The sequence below is a fragment of the Aptenodytes patagonicus genome, chromosome 5 (genome assembly GCF_965638725.1).
Source record: "Aptenodytes patagonicus chromosome 5, bAptPat1.pri.cur, whole genome shotgun sequence".
NCBI classification, from domain to species: domain Eukaryota; kingdom Metazoa; phylum Chordata; class Aves; order Sphenisciformes; family Spheniscidae; genus Aptenodytes; species Aptenodytes patagonicus.
The window spans coordinates 65,398,023-65,420,597 of record NC_134953.1 but is presented as its reverse complement, the minus strand read 5'-3'; the positions used below and the strand labels follow the sequence as shown (position 1 = coordinate 65,420,597).

Sequence of the window (22,575 nt, the reverse complement as noted above, 5' to 3'; positions counted from 1 at the left end):
CTCCCATATTAGCCACTAAATTCAGAAGGGAAGCTGAAGATGTATTCAGGTGTTGGGCATGTATGAACATGCTATCATCGTCCTCACTAATACCAAATTCACACTTCAAGGTCTTTTCTATGTCTTTTTCACTCAGCCTTATGACAGTCAAGTCAAGGAATTCGCATCGCAATGTCAATCCTTTCATCAACGTTACGCCCTCCAAAACCCGTAAAATATGTGTATTTCCACATGAGGATTTATTCCTGGTTTGTTCTAGCTGACATCCTTTTGTCACAGGTCTTACACATTTTTGCCTAGGTGAGCCCCAAAGAGTATGCAGTGCCTTAATGAGCAGATCAATTACTGTTCATAAGAAAAGATACTGTCTCTTTAAAGGTTATTTGAAGGTTGATTGCTATCTTATTGCTTATATCCTGCAAATCTATTCAGCCTTATGAATGAATTTGACCTTTTTATACTTACTGGGGAAAAAAAAACCAGAACAGAAGTTAATTTAGAGCTCTATAATACAACACTTTTTCCCAGAGAAATGAAAGGGCATTCAAATCGATACCTGCACAATAACACTCTGATGAATGTTTGCACCCAATTTTCTCATTTTGCTAACTTGAGATTGGGCATTTTGAATAGTTCTCAAAGAACATATTCTTTATGTGCTGTGAAGTATGTGGTATTGTGTCCAAACAATGCTAGAGGATAATCATTATAGGAGTATCACTGGGCCTGAAAAGGTCAGTTAGTTAGAAATGTCAGCTTTCAATGCAACTGTGCTGGACCTTCCTATGTAAGGATCCAATTAAAGGGACATGCCAAGGTGCATGGAAACATCATGGTGACCCAGAATAATAATAAGGTATTGTGGAAAAGCTTGATATTTTTCTTCAAAAGTAATGGATTAGCCTTTAGAATATCTTCTCTGCAGTCTTATTTTGACTTCGCAAATATCACTTATTCTACATGCATCCAAAAAAGGTCAATTTTTTTAAATGCAAAGGTGGGGATGAAACAACCTTCCTAAAAGTAAATATTTTGCAACTAAATGGAAAAAATTCTGGTTTCATTACTGGATCAGAAAAGTGTCACTTCAGTAGATTTCAGAACTGATATTTGAGATGGATATAGATGGTATTTGAGGAGACAGATAGGGATAGGTCAGGGGAGAGGCGGAAAGATCAGGGTGGACTTATTCTCTTGGGACATGTTGTGAGCGAAGACTGCCTGTGCAGGGAAAAGACAGTGGGAACAGCAGCACCATTCAATGAGTATGTAGCATCTCTGCAGTTGTTATTCCGGCAAATGGAGAGGTATAAGTAAGAATTAGAAAGGTACTGATCTGCACGAATAAGTGATTACAAGCAACATTATTACTTCTCCTTATCACAGCAAATGGAAATCCTTACAGCTCTTCAGATACAGTGAAGATGAGGAATTGGATACAGTCAAATTTCCTAATTAGCCTCAGGACAGCTGAAACCAACCTAATGGCACGAAAAAAAAAAAGTCCACATTTTCTCTCTGCTCTCTGTTAGTACTTCATCTTGCTAAAGTTTCATCAAGTCTAGAAGAAACTTCATCCTGTAGTTTTAGGGTTCAGCTAAGACTGACAACACTGGAATTTCACTTTGAGCTGAGACTTCAGCATATATATTTTATTTGTATGGTAAAGAAATTCTTGTACTGTGGGTTCAAACAAACCATTTGGGGTCTATTGCCTCCCTGAGCAATGAGGTACTGTCTCCGCAAGTTATTTTACATTATTGTGGGCAAATGGGTGGATTAACATCCAGTGTCTTAGTGATATGAGAAATAGTTTCACTCCTATCCATCACTGAGCATTAAAAAACTCAATTATTACTGGAAAAGTAAGCAATTTCTTTTCTCCACCACCTTTCCAAATAAAATAGCATGTGAAGCTTCACTAACAAACACGAACAGTAATTATGTTAGGCTGTTTAAAAACTCAGACGCTATCCCTTGACAAATACTTAGACCAAAATCAATGTACTATTAATTAATAAGGACTAGCAAAAATAGTACCCGAGTTTTAGCAGCAAACAACTTTCTGTCACATTTTATTACTCTGTATCATTTTTACTAATACCTGTCTTATAGCTTCATGACTTTGAGTTCATTTTATTTTCATGCTTCAATTAGAAAGAAGTAGATAGCCAGACTATCCAGGAAGGTAATGGAAAAGTCTTGTAGGGGGGCTTAGTGGTGGAATTTATAGTTAAATGAAACTTTCAAATATACTATAAAACTTCTCCTTCCTTTACGTGGTTTTATGTGAGAACTCATAAGCAGTAATATGTAGAAATGCAAAACTTAAATCAGCTAAAAAATACAGCAAATCCCACATATCACTTTATGCAATGCCAGGAGAGTAGAAATATATTTTCCTAACCAGAGGAAATTAACTAGGCAACAGTCCTATATCTATAATTTAAAGCAGTAAAATATGTATGGCAGAAACTAAAGCCACCTTAAAAGAATTCAGTGGAGCAGTGTATCACAAATTTATGAAATGGAGACATTTTTAGAGCATGCAGCACTGACGATATTAAAGGGGGGGGAGAATATTTCACCACATAGATCAGTCTGATAAATACTTTTAAAATCAATCTTTTTTCCCTGTTTGAAAGTGTAAGAGCTTGACTATTAGGGGGAAGCACACACAAATTCATTAACATTTCTGATCAAATCTTAGTGCTGCCCCACAGAGATTAGGAATATCTTACTCCGTCCCTGCATGTAAACCTCTAATGTGGTCAGAGGAAAATCTGAGTAAATCAAAAGGCAGAAATTATGGAGTCAGCTCTTACTTTATTTCACCTAAAACAGAGCTGAAAGAAACTCAAAATACTTTATATTCCATGCTGTAGCCAAGCTGGGCACTATGGAATATTCAACTACCCCAGGTTTTTTAAATGCAATCAATTTACTGCTGCCAAATGTAGTACGTTTATATACATCTGGGAAACATGCATCTACGGTGCTGATGAATTTCCCCTAACATTGCACTGATTTCAAGAGAATGTTATTTTAAATTGGCAGTAGAGAGACCGGTAGAGAAGGATAAAGCCCTGAGGACGGCTGAATCAAAGAGAATTTCAAAAGAATTTTCCTGATGGTTCTTGGATAATATCACATGTTAGCTATTTTCAAAGCCAATAGTTTCCAACTCACTTCCATTTATGGTATCAATAATTAAAAAATACTTCAGTGGGAGATGAACTTACCTTACTGAGAAGAGAAATTGGAAAGCTGCATTATTATTGTAAACACAGGAGATGCAAAAAGCTTTGTCTCCATGGAAAAGCTATGGAAACAGGGATATCTTATTTGCAACTATTGAGTGGTTACCACAAAATGTGATGTGATTGTATGGTGCATGTTCAAAGCATTACTAGAACTTGATCATGTAGAAATTAAGGGCAGATCCTCAGCTCCTTTGCGTAGCAAGGCCAAATTAAACCACCTGAAGATTTGGTTCTAAAACCCAAAGTCAACTAGAGGAAGTGTTAAGGAAATGTTTTGGATCAAATTCAGAGGTAAAACTAAGTTTAAAGAAAATTTAAATTACCAAAACTTAAACCTCATTATGTCCCACTCCCTGCCAACATGTCCCTGCCAGCTACTAATGAATTTTTAACATCTTTCCCCCACCCCGCTGCGCACATCAGCTCCGACTCCGGCACCCTGAACCGTACAGCGCGTTACAGTCTAATTGTAACTCACATGTCAAGGGGCAAGAAGAAAGGAGTGTGGCGAGAGCATTGATAAATTTAACTTAACATTCCTCCAGCTACTCAGCAGTAAGGCAGAGCAGTGAACTCCTCTCCACATTTTACATGGGTGTCGGTTACTTCAAAGGAATATATTTGAGCGTGAGGGAGTCTGGCTCGCTCCCAGCTTATGCATCATTTGTGTCTGGCTGTTTCTGGAGACCCACAGCAAAGCAAAGACTTCCTCCAGTTTGGGGTACATTGTGGAGCTTTCCATAGCTGTTTTCTTAGGGGTGCTGTATGTTGCATACAGAATCTGTAGCTGGAGCTGCAGCTCTCACCCTCTGCATTTCTTCCTTTTCCTTTCTTTTTTCCCCCCATTTTTTTCCAGAGTGCCCTCAGTCCAGGTTACATATTAATGAGCTATACCTGTTCAATTTAACATACAAATGTGCTTTTAAGTCAAGCATCTGGAGTAAGGCAAGAGGCAGCAGCGAGTCGCCCTCACAGCGTGGGCTCGGCACAGCGTGGGCAGGGTGGGGATTCAGGGCATGAGGAACAAGCACTGCTTCCTACCCATCCGTGATTCCTGGGGAATCGTGCAACAACCACGGTCAGGGGAAATAGTGCGACTGCATGAGGTAACGTTAAGGTTTCTGTGATCCCACAAACTCTCTTTTGAATGTTTTGGCACTTGTGTCTCGACAGCCCTTTATTGACATTAATGGCATTATTTTACCTTGCAATTAATCTCATTAATTGGCTGATCAATTTTTGGAAATTTTTTTAGTGGCACAGGGAGAAGAGCTGTTGTAATACTTGCAAGGGATCACCAAGCTATTATTAACTAAACATACAAAAACTAGTTCAAGAATTTCACACACACACAAAAGAAAGATGGTATTTGTCATGACAGAAGCGCAAATCACAGAGGTGACCTCTGGTTTTGAAGTCCTTTGTCTGTTCTTACAATTAAGCAATAAGGCTTTGGTGGCTGATACCGCTTTGTGAGACATGGAGGACTTTCATACTATAAATAAGGCTGAGTGACCTCCACCACAAATGAAGGCTGCCTGCCTGCGGCAAGGTGGAGAACAGGAACAACTCCCAAAGGATTAACAGCTGCAAATAAATATCCCAGTCCCTAATTTGAATCAGTAAATTAAGGGATGACAGTGATTATGGCTGATCTCAGCCATCATAAACGATATCATGACTCTGTAAAAGCAGGTGGTTGTTGTCAGATCTTAGAGCTAGGACCCATAGAATGGAATATTTAAAAGTTGCAGTCTCCGAAGATAGATAAAAGCCTCAAGACTATGGTGGTTTGGGTTTTTTTTTTTTGTATTTGTAAGGCCCAAACTAGACCCTTTAATCCACAGGTTGATGTTTTCCAATCCTACTAGGAATTAAGTGCCTAACTCTTTCAGCCTCTTTGAAAAATCTCAGCTTTAGGCTCTCAAGTAAGTTTGGCCTGATCCAGCAACAGGCTTCTTTTCAAAATGCCTTTAATGAAAGCAGAACAGTAATCACTCAATTATATAATCATGGCACAAATATTTTTTTTTTCCCCCATGTAGCCAATTATTGTAGATTTCTGGCTAAATGTCAAAGGGTAAAACTTGCATTTCAGAAAAAATGCATGTTATGGAAAGCTTTTTTCCCCCCTTTTAGTGCAGTATGTCTACCTGTGCAGTTATTGAAAGCTGGTTTAGTATTTAGCTATTTTGATCCTTCCAACTAATTGCTGTGTTGATTTAGTAGATTGCTGTATTAAACTGAGAGATCTGAAGCGATAGCTACTTACTGTGATCACATCTATGCATAAACTCAACTTAGTCAACCCTTTCATTGTTCCAGTGAATACTGTATCTGAAATTATGAGGAAGGTATCATAAATTTGTTTTACAGAAAAGCCTCATATTAAGTTATTCTGGTCCCCAAGCCTCCTTTTCTCTTATTAAAAAAAAAAAGTCTGTGGACTTTGGTGCCCTTATCCAAGATCTGAGTGTTTATTATGATTAAGACCTTCAGAGATATTTTTCTTTTTCCTCTAGAAATAGGGAATGCTGAAGATACGAAAAATGAAAAATGTGCCATGTTTGTCCTTGAAGTTACAGTCAGAATAGTGACAATGGCTGTATCACACTGTATTGTTGCTTTTATCAGCAAGTGCCCCGAGCATACATTAACATAATTGCAAACTGCGTGAAAAGTGAACATGCAAAAATGTGATGCAATTGCCAATAGCCTCAAACATCTGTCCCAACAAAGTGTTCCTCCTCCTTATTTTAATTCTTATTATTTTAACAAGGTTAGTGAAGGAGAAACCATGTCACAGATGATATCTACATTTAGAGTGTCAGAACAATTATTGATGCAAAATTGTTATCCAAGCAAATGTGTGTCACATTTTGTTCACTTCCCATAACACCTGTTCATTTCGCTAACACATTATTCCCAGTTAAAGCCAGAACTCATTAGTCCCAGTTAAAGCCAAACTGAAAGCTTAATACGTACATACATCTGAAAAATTGAAAAAGTTAACCAAAAGGTAGCACCGTTCAAGCACGGTGTACATCTGAAGCTGGTGGGCAGCAAACTTCTGTAGCAGCTAACGGAAAGAAACTGAGCCAGAAAAATAGCAATAAATTAAAAGCCACCCAGCCTTAAGAGCTGAGATCAAAGAGAAGCACTATTCAAACGACCTGCATTTCAATCACGGTGCTGAGACCTTCGAAACTCACTATGCCAAAGAGCCCAGCACTTTCCCTGTGCAACACGTTTTGGTTTATCTCATCAACAGGCAAATGACAAAAGCCATTATGAAGCAGATCATTTAGAGCATTTTAATTTTACCTAAATATTTTCTGACCTGCTTTGGGGTTCTCCAGACCTAAGCCTGGACCTCCTGTCTCCCACCACGCACACAGAGGGCCACTGTCTCCTTGCTCCCTGAACTGCTCACGTTTGCCACCAAGGAAAGTCCAACTTGCATTTCTGTGATACTTGAACACACATTGTGAATTCGAGGGCATCTGCCCTGCAGACATACCGCTAACTGTAACCCCAGGAGGCTTAAAGAAATATCAGCACTCAAATTCATAGAGTAAAGGTCTGAAGAGGCAGCTCTGTGAACGGATAACTGCCCGGGGCTTTGCCAAGCACAATATAGCTGTCACTTGTTATTACATGAAAGATTTTCTGGGGAACAGTGTTTTTCATTTTGCATGTCAGAGACAGGGGAAAAAACACATTTAGACAACCATCTCTTTAAGAAAAAGAAGAGAGCCATGCGGCAGAGCTCACTTACCAGGGCTGGTTATTGTCAGGAGGTCAAGCTGCCGTTTCTGCTGAAAAACAAATTATAAAAGAAATTGTTAAAAGGGGACTAATTTTAGTGGGTCAGCTTAGACCTGCAAAATAAGTGTTCTGACATTTATAGCAGAATTAATTACAAGTTACATGGCTCACAGTAACTCTTTTGGATGGGATCCACATGTACTTTATGAGGAAGAAAAAATCCCCCTTGCTCAGTCCTTTTAATGTGTTTTTATTTGCACTCATAAAGTGTTACTATTTCTTTTTTGGAACATATACTTGAAATGGATAGCTAGAAGCACAGATGGACCGATATATTTATAAAAGTGATTTCTGATTCCACAGGGAAGAAGACAAGGAACCAAGACAAGAAATTCTAAGTTCTTTATTCATATCAGTCATTGACTCATAGCCTGTATGTGATCAAACACAATTATATCGCCTTGGGGTGAACCTTTCAAAGACATGTAAGAGGATCTAGACAAACTCAAGACTGATAAAAGGAAAGCTTCTTTTCATGCTGAGCGCAGTCAGCCCATGGATCTCATTGCCACCAGATATCCCTCACCCCAAAAGCTTGCCAGACTTGATCATCGCTGGGTATTTGTACAGATAGCAAAATACAGGCAGTTATAATGGCAAATAATCAAATTTAAATGGAAGAGTGGTTTCTGGAAGGGCTGCAAACCTTCACAGGGTAAACCAATCTGTACTAGAAGAAGGTTAGGAATTTTTTTTGCCTGGAACAAGCTATCCCACCAATGGCTTGATGATGGTGGGGTGCATCCAAGGTTCCCTTTCCCCTGTAACATGTAGTCAAGGCTGTTGCCTAGTCCATGTTCCCAGCCTTAGGTGACCTCCCCACCATTGCCTCCCTGTGGCCTGCTACTGAAATTCATGTGCTCCTGGACTATTATCATCCTTTTCAACCTTTCTGTGAGCTGAGAGCTTTCCATCACCAGCAGGGCTTTCCCCAGCTCACAAACAGACTGTTCCTGCCTCTTCTTCATAGCACTTCCTAACTTACTGTCTTCTCCCTAACTTTGCCCAACATTAGTGTGTCTAGCTGGCATTGATGATTATACTGTCGAGTTTAATTTCTCTCTCCTAATCTGCTCAATAATGTCTGTGTTACTTTCATTTATTGTCAGCCCTATTGATCTTTTTCTAATCTAATTCTCATCACTGCATTCACTGTATTCCCTGGGTGACAGCTAAAAGTCCTTGAGGAGGAAACATTGACTTGGTATTCCCTACCGTGAACGCTCTTCCCTGGAAATTATGACTGATGAAACTCCTTTCCAAGCCTATCATTTCTCTGTAAGTAAAGCTTCACTGGCTATGGACACAGTTGATCATCCACTGGATATACTTGAGCTATATGCCCAACAGTGAATGTGGCCTACTGGGAAGCTGAGTGGGGTGTCAGGCTGAAAAAACACATTTTCTGAAATCCTTCCTGGCATTCAGTACCTTAACTCTTGTACAACGCAAATCATATTTGTGACAAAATCCATTCCTGTCTGCTTTCATAGGTACTCCTGTTCTCTTAACTCTGACAAGTCGTTCTGAGTATGACCTTAGCGGTGTGCTTGATCACATTTGCTTTATTATCAAATACTAAGGCAAGCCTATGCGAAGCCTTTTTCCAGGAGTGCCAGGGTAATTGTAAAAGGGAGCAGAAGACCCTGCCACTGCCTTGTGTCACCTCCGCAAAGAGCCATTCAGGAATGCTGTCCCTACTCTGCTGGGGTCTGCTCACCCCACCCTCCTTTCCCAGGGAGCAATAAAGCAAAGTAAGCGATAGTGTAAGCAGAGGACCCGCCTCCCCAGTGGGAGCCATAAGACGGAACATTTCCTAATGAGCTAAATTCTTTATAGATCCTGTGCCTTAATCCTGATTCATATATAAAGCTACGAAATGCCAGGGCTTAGCACCCACTGGGCCAAAAGCTTTGCTTACATTTCTCAGCACAACTGGAACTCCAAATGCTGTATATCTAATGAACAGCTAGAGCAGAAAATATATGTCCAAAGCCTATACTCTGTGAAAGCTTCTCTACTGGGAAAAAAGGTGGAATATAAATATCCTGTGTGAAAGAAGGTTGCAAAATGTAGAGACCTGGAATAGAGGGAAAGGCATGTAGCCCAACTGGCTCATGGTCCTGACTTGAGTCTATTAACTAGGATAAAAATAAACATTAAATAAAAACCTAAATAGCTTAACTTGATACTGGAGGAAAACAAAATAGGCTAAACAAAATGGGAAATAAAATGAAATTATTACAAGTCAAATGTTCAGTTTGTAGCTTCTTTCCTGTTTGGACATTGCCTTCAAGCTGGCCTTGGAAAAAACAAATTAATCCCAGATCCAGGAAGTCTTTGTGTATGTGTGGAACTTGAAGCACAAGTTATTTCTCTGACTTCAAGTGGAGCAGCACTGATCTTTTGCATCTAACACCTAACTGCTGCAAGGGATTTGAAATGCCACCAAGTTTTTGGCACTGGCTCCACCCAAATGCTCCAGGCTGGAGCACGGTGGTTACTGCCTGACCGGTGCACTGAGAGAGAAAAAATTTCACTGCTCTGACCTTCAGCGGACCTTGAAGAGGTTTCTCTAATTTAGCTGCGCAAGGGAAGTTTGTGCACACTCACCGAAGCCCTGGAGAGGAGGAAACAGCAAAGTGCATTCCAGAATCATGCATTTAAACATGCAGAAATGCACCAATTACGGATCCAATCACTTTCCAGAAATTCAGGCCTGCTCTCAGGTCTCAGGGGCTAGCTCTCTGCCGTTTCCAGGGCTCAGCTGGATGCAAGCAGTCTAGTTACTGGATGGATTTTTTTGAAAAACATACAGACACACTTACGAGTAGCTTTAAAAGCAGTAGAATTTTAATTTAAAGAGAGAGACATTACAAGTGTCACAAAGATTAATAAAATAATTGCATCAGAAGTATCATGGCTGTGGGGCTTTATATATTTGCTTCTCCCTTCAGTGCTGAAAGATGCAAATTGCAGCTGTTGCCCCCCTCCAGCATGATCACCCTCTCCCTGTTTTGACAGATTTCTTGAAAGACTCATCTCACAAGATGTCTGGCTTTTTTTGTTCTGCCTTTAGTAATTTTCCACTTCTCAAACACCTGCCCCTGCAGAGATGCTTGGGACTATCCCAATCTTCAGGCAGCCTACTGTCCCAAGAATTACTTACAACCTGAGCACTGAAATGTAATGACTATCGTCCCTGGTCGGGCGAGAGGTGACAGTTTCCCATATCGCTAAGACTGGATTTCACCTACGTTGACAAAAAGGCATTCCATGAGAATCACTAAAATGATTTCCACAGCATCAGCCATAATTTATAAGAGGCAAACCGAAAGATTCCCTGTATCACCACAGTATCTCTACTGCTATAATCCTGTCCTACCCTTTAAGGGGCAGCATCTTCATTTTCACTTTGCTGGCTATTTGAAAGCCCAAAGGCAGGAAGAGGCCACTGGCGATTCATACCGGCTTCCCACCTCATGCAGTTTTCTATTGTTGGTACTACCCAGAGGCACAGTCCCTACCGTGCATTAGGGCTTTGCAGCAAACCTGCAGCAGATCGTGTTCAGTTCCACAAAATTAACACAATCTTTAATTAATGCAAGAAGCACTGATGAGTAATAAATCATATTAAAATACAAGGAAGGGAAATTTTTAATAAATTAAGCATTGATTCACTCAATAAATATTAATCTATTAAGCATCAAGAATTCATTATGTTTTAGAAAACCAGTTGAAAAACCTCGCTGGTGAGCTGGTCTGAAGTGTGCAGAACGGTCCCTGTTCACCTATCATATATACTTATTTTTAACTAATTCCTTAATTTATCAAGTTAAACAACTTGCCTGAAAGTGAGTCTGGATTATTATTCCATTGCAATATGCAATTTTCTCGACAGAGATTCTAACTTGCCCCTCGGATCATTTCCTAAATTTTTCTTAGTAACTCCCTTTCTGAGTACCTCCTTTCTCTTCCTTGATGTTGGTGGTCTTTAAAATATTTACTGACTGGTGTCATTTAATTTTCACCTCAATTAACTGAGTGAGAGTTGCAAAACTAGAAAAATATTGTAGGGGGATGCAAATTAACTCATTCATTTAAGTTTAGCTTATCTACGAGATGTTCTTTCACACTTTGCTCTCTGCAGAGTTCCTCCAACCTTTTATATAGATGTGGGATGTGCTGCACTTGCTTTGACTCTTATCTACAGATTAGCAAAAGAGAAGGAAAAAAAGCCAGATGCAAAGATGCCCCACGAGACTGATATGGAGCTGTTTCTGTAGCAACCGATGATTTTCTTCTCATGTAAGAATGAGCCTAGTCATATCTAATTCTGAATGTATCTGGGCCTCACTTGCCAGCCAAAGCTGTGTCAAGTATAAAGTCAATATAGTCAGAAAGAGTGATAAAAAAAAGCAATTATAAAGTCATCTTCCTACTCCTACACTCCTCCTCCAGCCAGGATCCAAAAGATATCCTTACCCCTGCCTTCTGTCCCAGCACATCACCTCCAAGCCCCCAACATCCAGCAGAGGTGGTAAGCAGAGATGGAGGTGGCAGCCAGCCACCCAGGTATCACACACATGAGGTTGCTGTGCTGGAAGCTCCTTCAGCAGTCCCGTGCACCCACATCCCAGGAGACGGCGTGTTCTGGCAGGGTTTCTCTAGATCTCAAGGGCATCTATACCTGCCTTGCTCTGAGTCTCCATATAAAACTCCTAAGCCCAGAGCTGAGATCAATTTCAGCTTTAGAAAGCTCTTGTTGGGTTTGTGCCATTTCACTATCTTCACTCTGCGGGCAGTGTTTTCTGCAGCTATGAACCCAAAGGCAGGCTGCCCATCTCACTAACATCTCCTGCCATAGTCCACCCATACGAAGCTGAAATGGACTCTCTGGGACCACAGGAGGACTTTGTCTTACTAAATGTATTTTACCCAGCCTGGTTTCTGCTATTGATCTCTTCCATCTAATTTTAATGTGGTTTGAACAGGTGTCTCTCCCTACTACCTTCAATCTACTATGCAATTCAGAGGGTTTAAAATTTAAATCAAGTGCATGATTTTTTTTTCCTGGAAGATATGCCACAAGTTGTTACTAATTGTGCCTTTTCCTTTTAACTTCTTATTAGCGCTTCTCTTCTATAAACTGACTGTGTTGACATAACAGTAATTGAAACCAGTGCATGTTCTCACAAAATAAAGCTGAGTATGTATTGAAAGGTGAATTTCACAGTTCTATGGCCTTTTTTATTGCCACACTCTGTATTGTCAATGCTTTTGAAAGCTATCCTCTAACATTGTACCATGAAAAAACCCAAAAGTTCAGAAAAAAATCGAAGAGATCCCAAGTGAGCAACTTGGCATGGTGTGGATGGCACAACATGGCTGCCCACAAGCACCACCATAAGACTCCTTGGTTTTGCACTGGAGGGGTTTACAATAGAGGGGAGGGAGGAGGGAGAAGGTGCAGAGAGGGAGAGGTTGAAGGCTGTTTCCCATCCTTTTGCATTGCTACCTGATGGGTGACAAGCTGTGCACCTCGGTGTTTTTTGCTCCTATGCAAAAGATGCTTCTGTGATAGAGGGGTGTAAATTTTCTTTTACTTGTTTGTTGTTGGACAGTTTAAGAAATAGGGCTAATCAACATCTGGAAAAACTTCCTAATGAAGGCTTAGATAAAGGAAGGTGTTAGAAAAAAGTAAGTATAATTCAGTGAGCATTTTGCATTTGAGAAACTAGACAGATGTGAGTTTTGCTACTTGTACCCTCCTTCCCTTCAGAGTGCAAGACTTATCTCCAAAGAGAAACTCTCGATTTAAATAATGACCCCAATAAGCTACTAATTCAAATCCTGTTAAAATGGATAATTTGATGATTTAAAGCTTCTTTTTTTTTTTTTTTTTTTTTTAAATCACGTTATGCCAAGCAATAATCTTTTCTTTCCATCCTGAAATCACAGGCTTTTTTTCATATAATGAAGCAAGATCTCACATTTTGTACTTCCTTTACAATTAGCTGCTGAAGTTTCCCGGTATAATGATAAAATGAACCAGTCAGCCTGTTGACACTTGACTGGGATTTTAGTAAATTGCATCTGCTGTAGCCTACTCTGTGGAATCAATTATTGATAATATAGGTGTGGGAGAACATTTATAAATTGGTTTGGGATATGTTATCGCTCACGCTAAGAGCTATAATGAGCATTTTAAACCATTTTAACAGTGACCTCTCCAGACATTTGATTACTGCAATATTTGGTAACTCGATTCTGGTTTAGAATCAAAACCAAGTCCAAATGATGGAAGGCAGCGCCAAACCATTAAGCTACTTTACTCATCCTTCCAGTTCACATATTCTACTTAATATCTGACACCTGCATATTTCTTTCCCAAAACCCAAGTGCCAAGGATACATGGTACTTTCTTATTTTTCAGAAACACTGCCAAACAAGTAGCTAAGACCTCTCCTTCTCCCACCTTCGACTATTTATGTCAAGAACACAACACTCATGCATAATGTTCTTACAGTCCTGTTGTACTCAAAAGCTATTTAGAAAGAACATTAATGCAATGAAGGTTAAGGAAAGATTGAAAAGCCATGTGAGGTATCTCTGGGCACCCATACAAACACTCTGTAGTACCTATGGCAGTAGTAGTAGGTCACAGCCCCAAAGCCTTGGTGAGCAGATTACTACCAAAAGCAGTAGATCACTGCCCAAAGCAACAGCCATGGGAGGCTGAGCAACCTGAGCAGCTGCAGAGCGGAGGCCATTTGCAATGTGCACGCTCAGTTTTATTGGTCACACAAATTCACAGTCTGTTCCACATATGCTTGAGTGACATCTACTGGTGTTTTATCTATAGGTTGCCTTATTTACATATAGAGCACTCATGAAGATAGTATCCAGATTCTTACTAAACCACTAGGAACCAAAAAAAAGCCCATCAGCTCACTATAAATATTTACAATCACAACAAAAAGTCATTAAGATTATCTTATCTCTGGAAGGAAGGAGAGGAGGAACGAACCGCTTTGGAATGAACTGATCCTTAACTTTGCCAATGAGAGTTATGATGACAGAAAGCCTCTTAAGTTTTCTGTCCTTCTGCATCTGTAAAATAACAAGCATCCTTATGCACTTCAGTGAAGCAACACAAAGGTAGATTCGTGGCAACTTCATGGTTTGATGATGTATACTATGCATATACAGTGCATCTTCTCAGATGTGCATGTAAAAAGACATCCTTGATTAGTTAATAAGCCTCTTTTTAACCCAAGTCAAAATATGGCAAGCAAATCCAATCACTTTATTGAACCCAACTGGCAAACTTGACTCAGAGCTCCCAATTTCATAGGCTTCTATCCTCCTTGTTAATTCAAGCCCAAAATGCTGAGACGAACGCACAGATAGCCAGTGCTCTAGTCACTCTGCAGCCTGTGTAGAGTATGTGAGTATATGGAGTACATACACAAACACTGGTATTTCTGCCCCAGTAAAGACTGGGGAAAAAGAATGGATGATATAGCCAATACCTTGCCTGTATTTGTTCTGCTCTTCCCCAAAAGCTTTGGGCCTGCAAGAAATGAAGGAAGAGAATAAGGCCCATTTCTCCATGGTCTGACCCCACCTCCAGGTTGGAATCAAGCCTCTTTGTAGTTCCACTAACAAAAAGGTGGCTGTGGCTATGTGCATATTTCAAATGAAGCATATGTACTTATGCAGCAAGGGTTCTGGAGGTACTCATCCCACAATTTATCTCAGCATTTTAAAGGGTTTGTTTTGGTAACAAACTGCCATGCAGGTTTTTCATAGTTTGGTGTATTATTATGTAAATTGCAGAGCCATGGTTATAATCCTGTGCTTGTGACATCAATTACTTAATGCCTATAGAGATTACTGTAATGCCACAAACAGCGGATAATGTCTTAAAGTACAGAGTAAGCAGCAGGAGCTAATAAACTCTTCTCTTTAAATTTTATTTTGAAAAAAAGAGTAAACAAGGACAGGAAAAACTATACAGACCACACATAGTGCCATTAACAACCAAAATCTATACATGATGCAGATCGCTTTAGGCATTGCACAGCTATTCTTTAGTTGTGAATTCCTGTCTTACGTTAAGTCTTACGAAGGAAAGTAGCAGCATTAGTGAAAGCAATTACGAACTTAGAAAGTCCACCATTTGTTGGGGGGGTAAGCAACAGTGTTCGATGAATGTTTAATTAGAAACAAAGCATATCTACCTATACCAGTAATGGGATATTGACTAAATAGCCATTGTTTATGGGCTGTTTTAGATAACAGACAAGACAAATCAACCCCCAACATACACAATTTTAAAATGAAACATGCAGTTGTAGGAGCCTGTGATCACACAGTAAGGGAGACACAAATCCAGAGGTTTATGTCCCTGCTCTGACACAGCTGGACCTTGAGACTGAACTTCAGCTGTTTACATCCAGCTACAAGTGCTCTGACCAGCAGATCTTTTCTCCCAAACCTTCTTTTGCTGCGTATAACTAACTAAATATTTATTGAAAGTAGGACTTAAGTTCCAACGGCCGCATCCAACCTGAGTAGTTTAGCTACCAGCTAGTAGCAGTTGTCCTGCTCTCTCCATGTCAACTAATACTTAGTTTAACAAACTGTCATCATGCCAGCACACTGGTGGTGAGAAGGCTGACTTGGGTTCAAAGAAAATACTGTTTTGAAAAAAAAGTAATTCTATGAAAAGAGAAAAGAAACCACCTAGAACTCTGAGGGAGTTACTGGGAAGTTTTCTGAAACACGAGAAATTTTCACTAGAAGAGTCCTTCTTTGTAAGAAGTTAAATACCTTCTTGTTTGGGGAGCAGCATGTGTTTGCACTCAGTTTGGCTTCTGCTCTGTATTAGAATTCTGCTCAGGGCAGCACTTAACTGGAAAACAAAGCTCTGAATTACAGCACTGACACGATCCACTTCCTAATACACCTGAGCCCAGCCAAAACAAACACATCTTTGATAAACTTCTAAGAAACAGGACTCCTATGGTTTCACACCATAAGGATAGCAATACAAATGGAAGGAAGAAAAAGACATATAAAAGATACAACACGAGTAAATTCCTTCTGAATATAAAATTTCCCGAAAATGATCGTGTTTTCATGCATACAACTTATGAATTATGTGTTAAAAAGTCCCCGTGATTCAGCAACAGAGTGAAAATAAACATGAGAGAACACAACTTCTCTAGCTGCCATTTTCTCTGACTCCCTACAGCGTAAATCCCTCCCCCTCCAAGAGCTCCCCCTGCCTTTACTTCTGATTTTGCAGAAATTATCTGCTTGTGTTTATCTCAGGTGTTATTTTCCCTCAAGGTGTTAGAGTTTGCCTGAGATGCAGGTGAGCTGTGTGAGAACACAGCACAGCAATTTCCAGATCATAGTTCCAGTGGCTGAAGGTATTCTGCAAACACTCAAAATATATTCCCTTTCCACTCAAAGATGGCAATATTTAAAGGCAACCGGGTGACTCATATACAGTAGTAATGCATGCCATTTTACTTAGAAGAAAGCCTCAATAATAGGTTGTATTTCTGGTATCTCACATTCAAACATCTCAGAAACTTAAACATTCAACAGAGCGTATTTCAGCTTTACAAGCAAACCAAACATTTTGCCTGTAAACTCAAGTAGCTGGGCTTTCTGTATAACACAAAGCAGAGTAAACGTTGGGAGCAGTTTATGACTGCAAAATGGCGTGCATGAGATCTGCAGGCTATATCATCTCCAACATCCTTCTGTAGTGATTTCCATTTGCACCATCACCATTCAATTTCAAAGCTACCAATCTCACACCTACAGCTCCATGCATCCAAGCATTCAAAAGGAAAAGACAGAGCTTATTCTGTTTTGAAAGTTAGTTTTGCACTTACCATTAGTATAATTGGATGTATGTCCACACATAAATATATTGCATGTATGTATATACAATCACAGACACATATAAACTTTCACGTACGTATATGCAGATGTGTATATATCGAGGTGTGTCTATTGACTTCTGCATTGTACAGAGAGGAGTAAAAGTTTGTAAAACTGTATACACGTGCCACACTTACAGACAAGGAATCGATACAGGCTATGTATTGTAGATACAGAAAAAAAAACTAGGAAATACTCAAAATTAATCACACCTATCCAAGACCAAGCTAGCATTTTGTCACCAATAGAAACATGGCAGCACACACATTTCCTAGTTAAAGCAGCATCTCTTTAAGGAGCCAAAGGAAATCAGTGTGAGGGGAGTCAATGGAACTGATTTCCAATGCACCAGGCTGGATGATTTCATTTTTCAATCTTCAGCTCTAAATTCACTGGCCCTCCACTCCCGTCCCATTCACTTTTCTTCTCTCTCTCCCTATTTCCTCATTTCCTCCATCCAGCGAAAGCGCTATAGCCCAGTTTCATCTGCATTTTCAAACTGCTAATATTATGGGAATGTAAACCAGTAAGATAGGAAACATCCAGTTCCAAAGACCTGCACAACAGCTGGACAAAATCAGTATTTTTTCTTTTGCAGCAAGGGGGCAAGTTCTGCTCTGGCTGTCGAGGCACCATTACAGCCAAAGACTTTTCTGCAATAGGGACAGGCAGGAGGGAAGGGGGGAATAACTGTGTGTCTTCACATTTCATTTAGGAGGATTACTTTATCTGAAAATCTTTCCTGCTCCATACTGTTCGAAGTTCCTTGTTTATTGTGTATAAGTCAAGACAACATGATCAAAATAATAGTGAAAACTTAAATTAGAATCTAGTATGTATGGACAAATATATAAATTTATATGTCCGACTATTGTGGTCTCATCTAATTTCAAGGTTTTCATCTAATTTCAGTTTGAGTCTGTTTCCGTTCACAATCCATGGCAGTGAATTAGTTTTTCTATTGCTGAAAAAAATCAATTTTTTTTTCCAAACCAGACCACTGCTTGTCATATTCACTTAACGAATGATTCAGAGCATCCCAATCTTCATTCTTCTCAAAACTGCATATTTAATTACAGCCCGTGAAAGCACTGTCTGGAGAAGTCAAATGGCAGCAAGGAGCGTGAGCTACCCCAGAGGTAAAAAGAACAATCTTACTTTCCAAACAGACCCAACACTTTCTCACTCGTTTCTGAAGCAATTTTGTTGTAGTTTTCTATGGCACATGCTAAAATCATTACTAAATCCCTATATCTGAACTTCTTGAGCCACAGAACTTGGAACAAGGTCTACTCAGGCTGCAACTTGTATCAAAACTCCCAAAGGCTAACAGGGCAGTGTTGGGACTCCTTACAGCCACTTCCAGGGTCACTCTGCCTTTGTACACTATCTAGTGTAATTCATGTTTAATCAATGCATGGTGTCTCTAGAATTGTTAATAAAAACAATAAAATGGAGGCTACTGGAACTAAGGTGGCATTTAGCTCTATAGATCCAAATTTGAACATTTTTGTCACTTTTGAAATTTGGCATTTTAGCCCAAACCCTTCACCTAGGTGCTTTAAACTGTGAAAATCATTCCAGAGGCATTTTTATTCACAACAGTTGAAGAGAGCTATATATGTCGTATATAATATGTCATGTTATATTAAAGGAGAAAATAAAAGTTTGGTTCATCAAAATCACTGAGCTGAGTTAGCTTGCCTGAGAGCAGCCTCAAATGGAGATCTGCGTAAGAAAATGAGGCCACCCAGGCATTACTATTTTGTTCCTCTCTTCAGTCCATGTCAGGTTATTCTGACTAATAAAATAGAGAATAACATTTGTCCCATACACTGAACAGACATAAGAGGTCTGAAATCCTCTTTTCATTAGCCTCATTGCTAACTGTTTCAAATTATCGCTTTTACAGTTGTTCTATAAGCAATTCATTGGCAACCTGCTATCTGATATATATCTCATAGTGGTTAAAAAACACAGAACAAACGCTTGTGAAAAATCTGTGTGGTGACTGACAAATACAAGCCTGTTTTGAGAAGCACCCAAAGCACGGGGACTTCACTGGAAGAGAGAAGGGAACCAAATACCCTATTAACCAATTTTTACATGAAACCGCTGATTTTGCCTCACAAATGTGCAGTTGCTTCAGGGTTCAGTCCAACCAAAGGCTGAGTTTCCCCAGTTCCCCTTGCCGAGCCAGTCACTGAAGACATACCACGTCTCTCAGAATCAGACCTCCAGAAGACAAGAGTTCAGGTTTATTCATGTACCTGTAACAAACATTTAACCAAGAATGTAGTAACTATGTCATGGAGCTACTGCAAAGCAGTTGTTCTTTGGGCTACACAGAAAATATATTTATCTGGATAATTTGAAATGTGGATGTTTTCCTATGATTTGTGAGTCACTCTGAAACTTCCCGTTTTCAGAAAAATATAGTTCTGCATTTAAACTGCTTCCACTGCCCTTATTTATGTTCTTCATTTATTAAAAGAAATCCAAGAGGTTTCCAGTCATTGAATATTAGCCTTAAAAATTAATTATCTAGATGTTAACAACAACATTTACACACTGTGTTTGGAAAAGCATTTTGCTTCCCCAAAGAGTATGTATTTTTTAGTTAGCAAAAGAGCTCTAGTGTTCAAGAGTAACTCATGAGGAAGTATCAGTCTATCATTTCAAACCAATTTCACAGTTGCAGGAAAGGTGAACAAAGTTTCCATAGGTGAACACGTGAGGAAAATTTATCCTTGTTCTTACCCTGAACTCCATTGTGTCAGACAGCTATATTTCAGGATTTTTTTTTTTTTTAAAGACCAACACAAATGTAAATGTTCCAATTTATAGTGGCAAAATTAGGTGTCAGATTCATTCCTGTTCCCAGTGAGCTTAATTTTTTCTTTTGGGCACTGAAGACAGAGAACATTTTTTCTTTTGAAATGTAGCTCCCTCCGCCACGGTCCTGCGGGTTCAGGTTGCAGAGGAGACGCGGGGCCGGTGCAGGAGCACAGCCACCCTTGCCCTCGCCAGTCCCAGCCTCCGCAGAGACAGACGGGCGTTAGCAGGCAGCTAGTTTATTCCCCATAGACCACTCCAGAAGACAGTCTCTCTAGTGTGTTAGCCATCAGATACATACCTGTACTCATTTACAACTGGAAAAAATATGAGAGCTCAAGTCTTTTTATATCCCCAAATAAATAGACAAAACAGTTCAGACAATACAATAGAATTAGTATTTTCAAATGAGCTTTTTAATGAAGTCTGACTAAATTTCCAGCCCACACGATCAGAAAACTAAGTAAAATCATTGGGGATTACTGTTAAAAAGATCCTTGAGAATAAAAAACTTTAAAGATGATCTTAGGGCAAAAAAGGCACTTTATATACTAGGAGCTGGCAAAGCATTTCACACAAAAGGAGCAGTGGCAAAGAAAGTGTTAAGAGCAGAACTAAAGTTAAAAAGGAGCCATTAGGAAGCTGGCTTTGGAGGAGATTACACAGAAATAAGATGAAACTTTTCTTAAAAACAAATAAGCAAACAAACCAGCTCACGCGGCCCTCTGATCAGCAAAGAAATCAGAACTGTCAGCTTTCATCCGCCTCATACAATAAACCTAAACTCAAAAAAATAGTTAAGTTTTGATTCAAGCCACACAAAGCTAATTTTTTACTGGCCACGGCTTTTCGTAACTGGGTGTTTTGGACTCTGAGGAACATGAGATTTTCTAGGTAGGGGAGTGTTTTAGTATTGCTACTGTGTCAACTTTGAATTATGCACAGATTTTTAAATATGGAACTGTTCTTCTACTTACGATGACAGGCACATTCACATCATATAAAATTGGGAATGGGGAGAACTAAACAAAGCCAGTGAGTTCCGAATTGATCACCTAAAACATCTGCTGTATTGCTTAGGAATTGCAGCACATATGGTATCTAGGAGCATCCAATATTTGGAGGCACACTACCTATGCAGAACATCCATAAAATGTCAGAAACACCCATTTTGGCCATTTCAGTCTTAACTCTGAATGTTCTTCTTTTAAATAAAATGCATAAAATTATTTTGGGTTGATTTTTCTGTTTTATCATGTAGTTTGATTGCAATCGACTTAGCTCCTGCCCTAAGTCTCCCGTATGTTTCTGTACAGCACTGAGAATACTAATAGTGTTCAAAAAGACAAGAAGAACATAATGGAAAAGAGAAAGAAAAGTTATCATCTAAATGTGATCCTTCCTATCTCAGCCAATCTACTCCTTGAATTTATTCTGATTCTCACTGCTATTATGGTACAATAATCACACAGCAATCTTCACACAATACCTATTAACAACAAGTCATCAATATGCATTTCTAAACTGGATTTTACTCTGATGCAACAATCTTGCTATATAAAGTTCCAGTCTTGCCAAGAGCTAGGATGTGACATTTTCAAGAACAGCTGACCTAGGAGTGAATTAGGCACCAAAATGCCTTTTAAGCGCTAGTGTATTTTTGAGAATCTGGTCCTAAGCATCAAAATCTCACTAAAACACGCTGGAGCCTCTGAATTTGCATTCATAAATAGTAAGGCAAAATATCTCAAATGATCAAATAAAAGTATTTTTTTAAATGCTACTGCCCAATTATTGGCTTTGAACTCCCATGAAGTTAAACTATTTTGTAAGTTTGCCTTTGATTTGGGGGAGATAAGAAATGCTGGACTGTCCTATCCACTCAGACTACATCCCAACGGAAAAGAGAGCTACTGTGCAAAACAGAGAAAATACCAAATGGGGTATGGGAGCCGTAGAGTCATAGAAGCCATTAGGTTGAAAAGAAATTCTTCAAAAAGGAACTAGTCTAGGGAACAGTACAGGTTCAGAAAAGATGGCAGAGATCAGCTAAAATACTGTAATTTCTGTTGGCCAGAGTTTCCTTTAACCAGTTCAAGCTCAGAAAGAGGTAAGGGTGAACCATGAATCAACACTTACAGAGTCTCTCTGGTAAACTTATTATTTGTTGCAGTCTCCGTTGCAGAGCCCGAGACAAAGGCTTTCCCCCTAAAGATAAACACTAATAAAAGTGCCTGTACTTTCTCGCTGCTTTGAACCTAATCCACTGGTAAAAAATCAGTAAAAAGTTGCATAATTCTCAAAGTCTCTCCAGAATTTATTGAATGACTCCCTACAAGTGATTACAAATAAACCCAGCACTAATTTACCCCTTACATCATCAGACAAACTGGAAAGATCCTACTCATCCTTCTCAGATACTGTCTTTCAGAAGAAAAAAAAAAATCATTGTGGGATGGCTAAGAGGTGAATCGGGTACCAGTTTTGATAATTCCAGCTCACACGAACAGAAGGCAGCATGGAACCCAAATTATAATAGACAAAATCATGGATCATTTAAAAGATGTTCAGTGCCTAACCAATATTGTCTGGTTTGGCAGTATCATTATTTCTAACACTGGAATGCTAAAATATGGTATTTAATGAAACCACATGTCCTGGTTTCAGCAGGGATAGAGTTAAT

At 39.4% G+C, this 22,575-nt stretch overlaps 1 protein-coding gene across 3 annotated transcripts in view; it reads right to left on the bottom strand.

The window, feature by feature from the left end:
• The window catches only part of LOC143161327 (BEN domain-containing protein 5), a 987,131-nt gene that overhangs the window by 444,068 nt on the left and 520,488 nt on the right, over positions 1-22,575 (bottom strand). For 2 of the 3 annotated variants that reach the window (XM_076340237.1, XM_076340242.1), the window contains exon 6: positions 7,042-7,081. In XM_076340237.1, coding sequence (XP_076196352.1) covers positions 7,042-7,081 — 40 coding nt within the window. The remainder of the gene's footprint in view (positions 1-7,041; positions 7,082-22,575) is intronic. The other variant, XM_076340238.1, reaches the window with a different exon arrangement.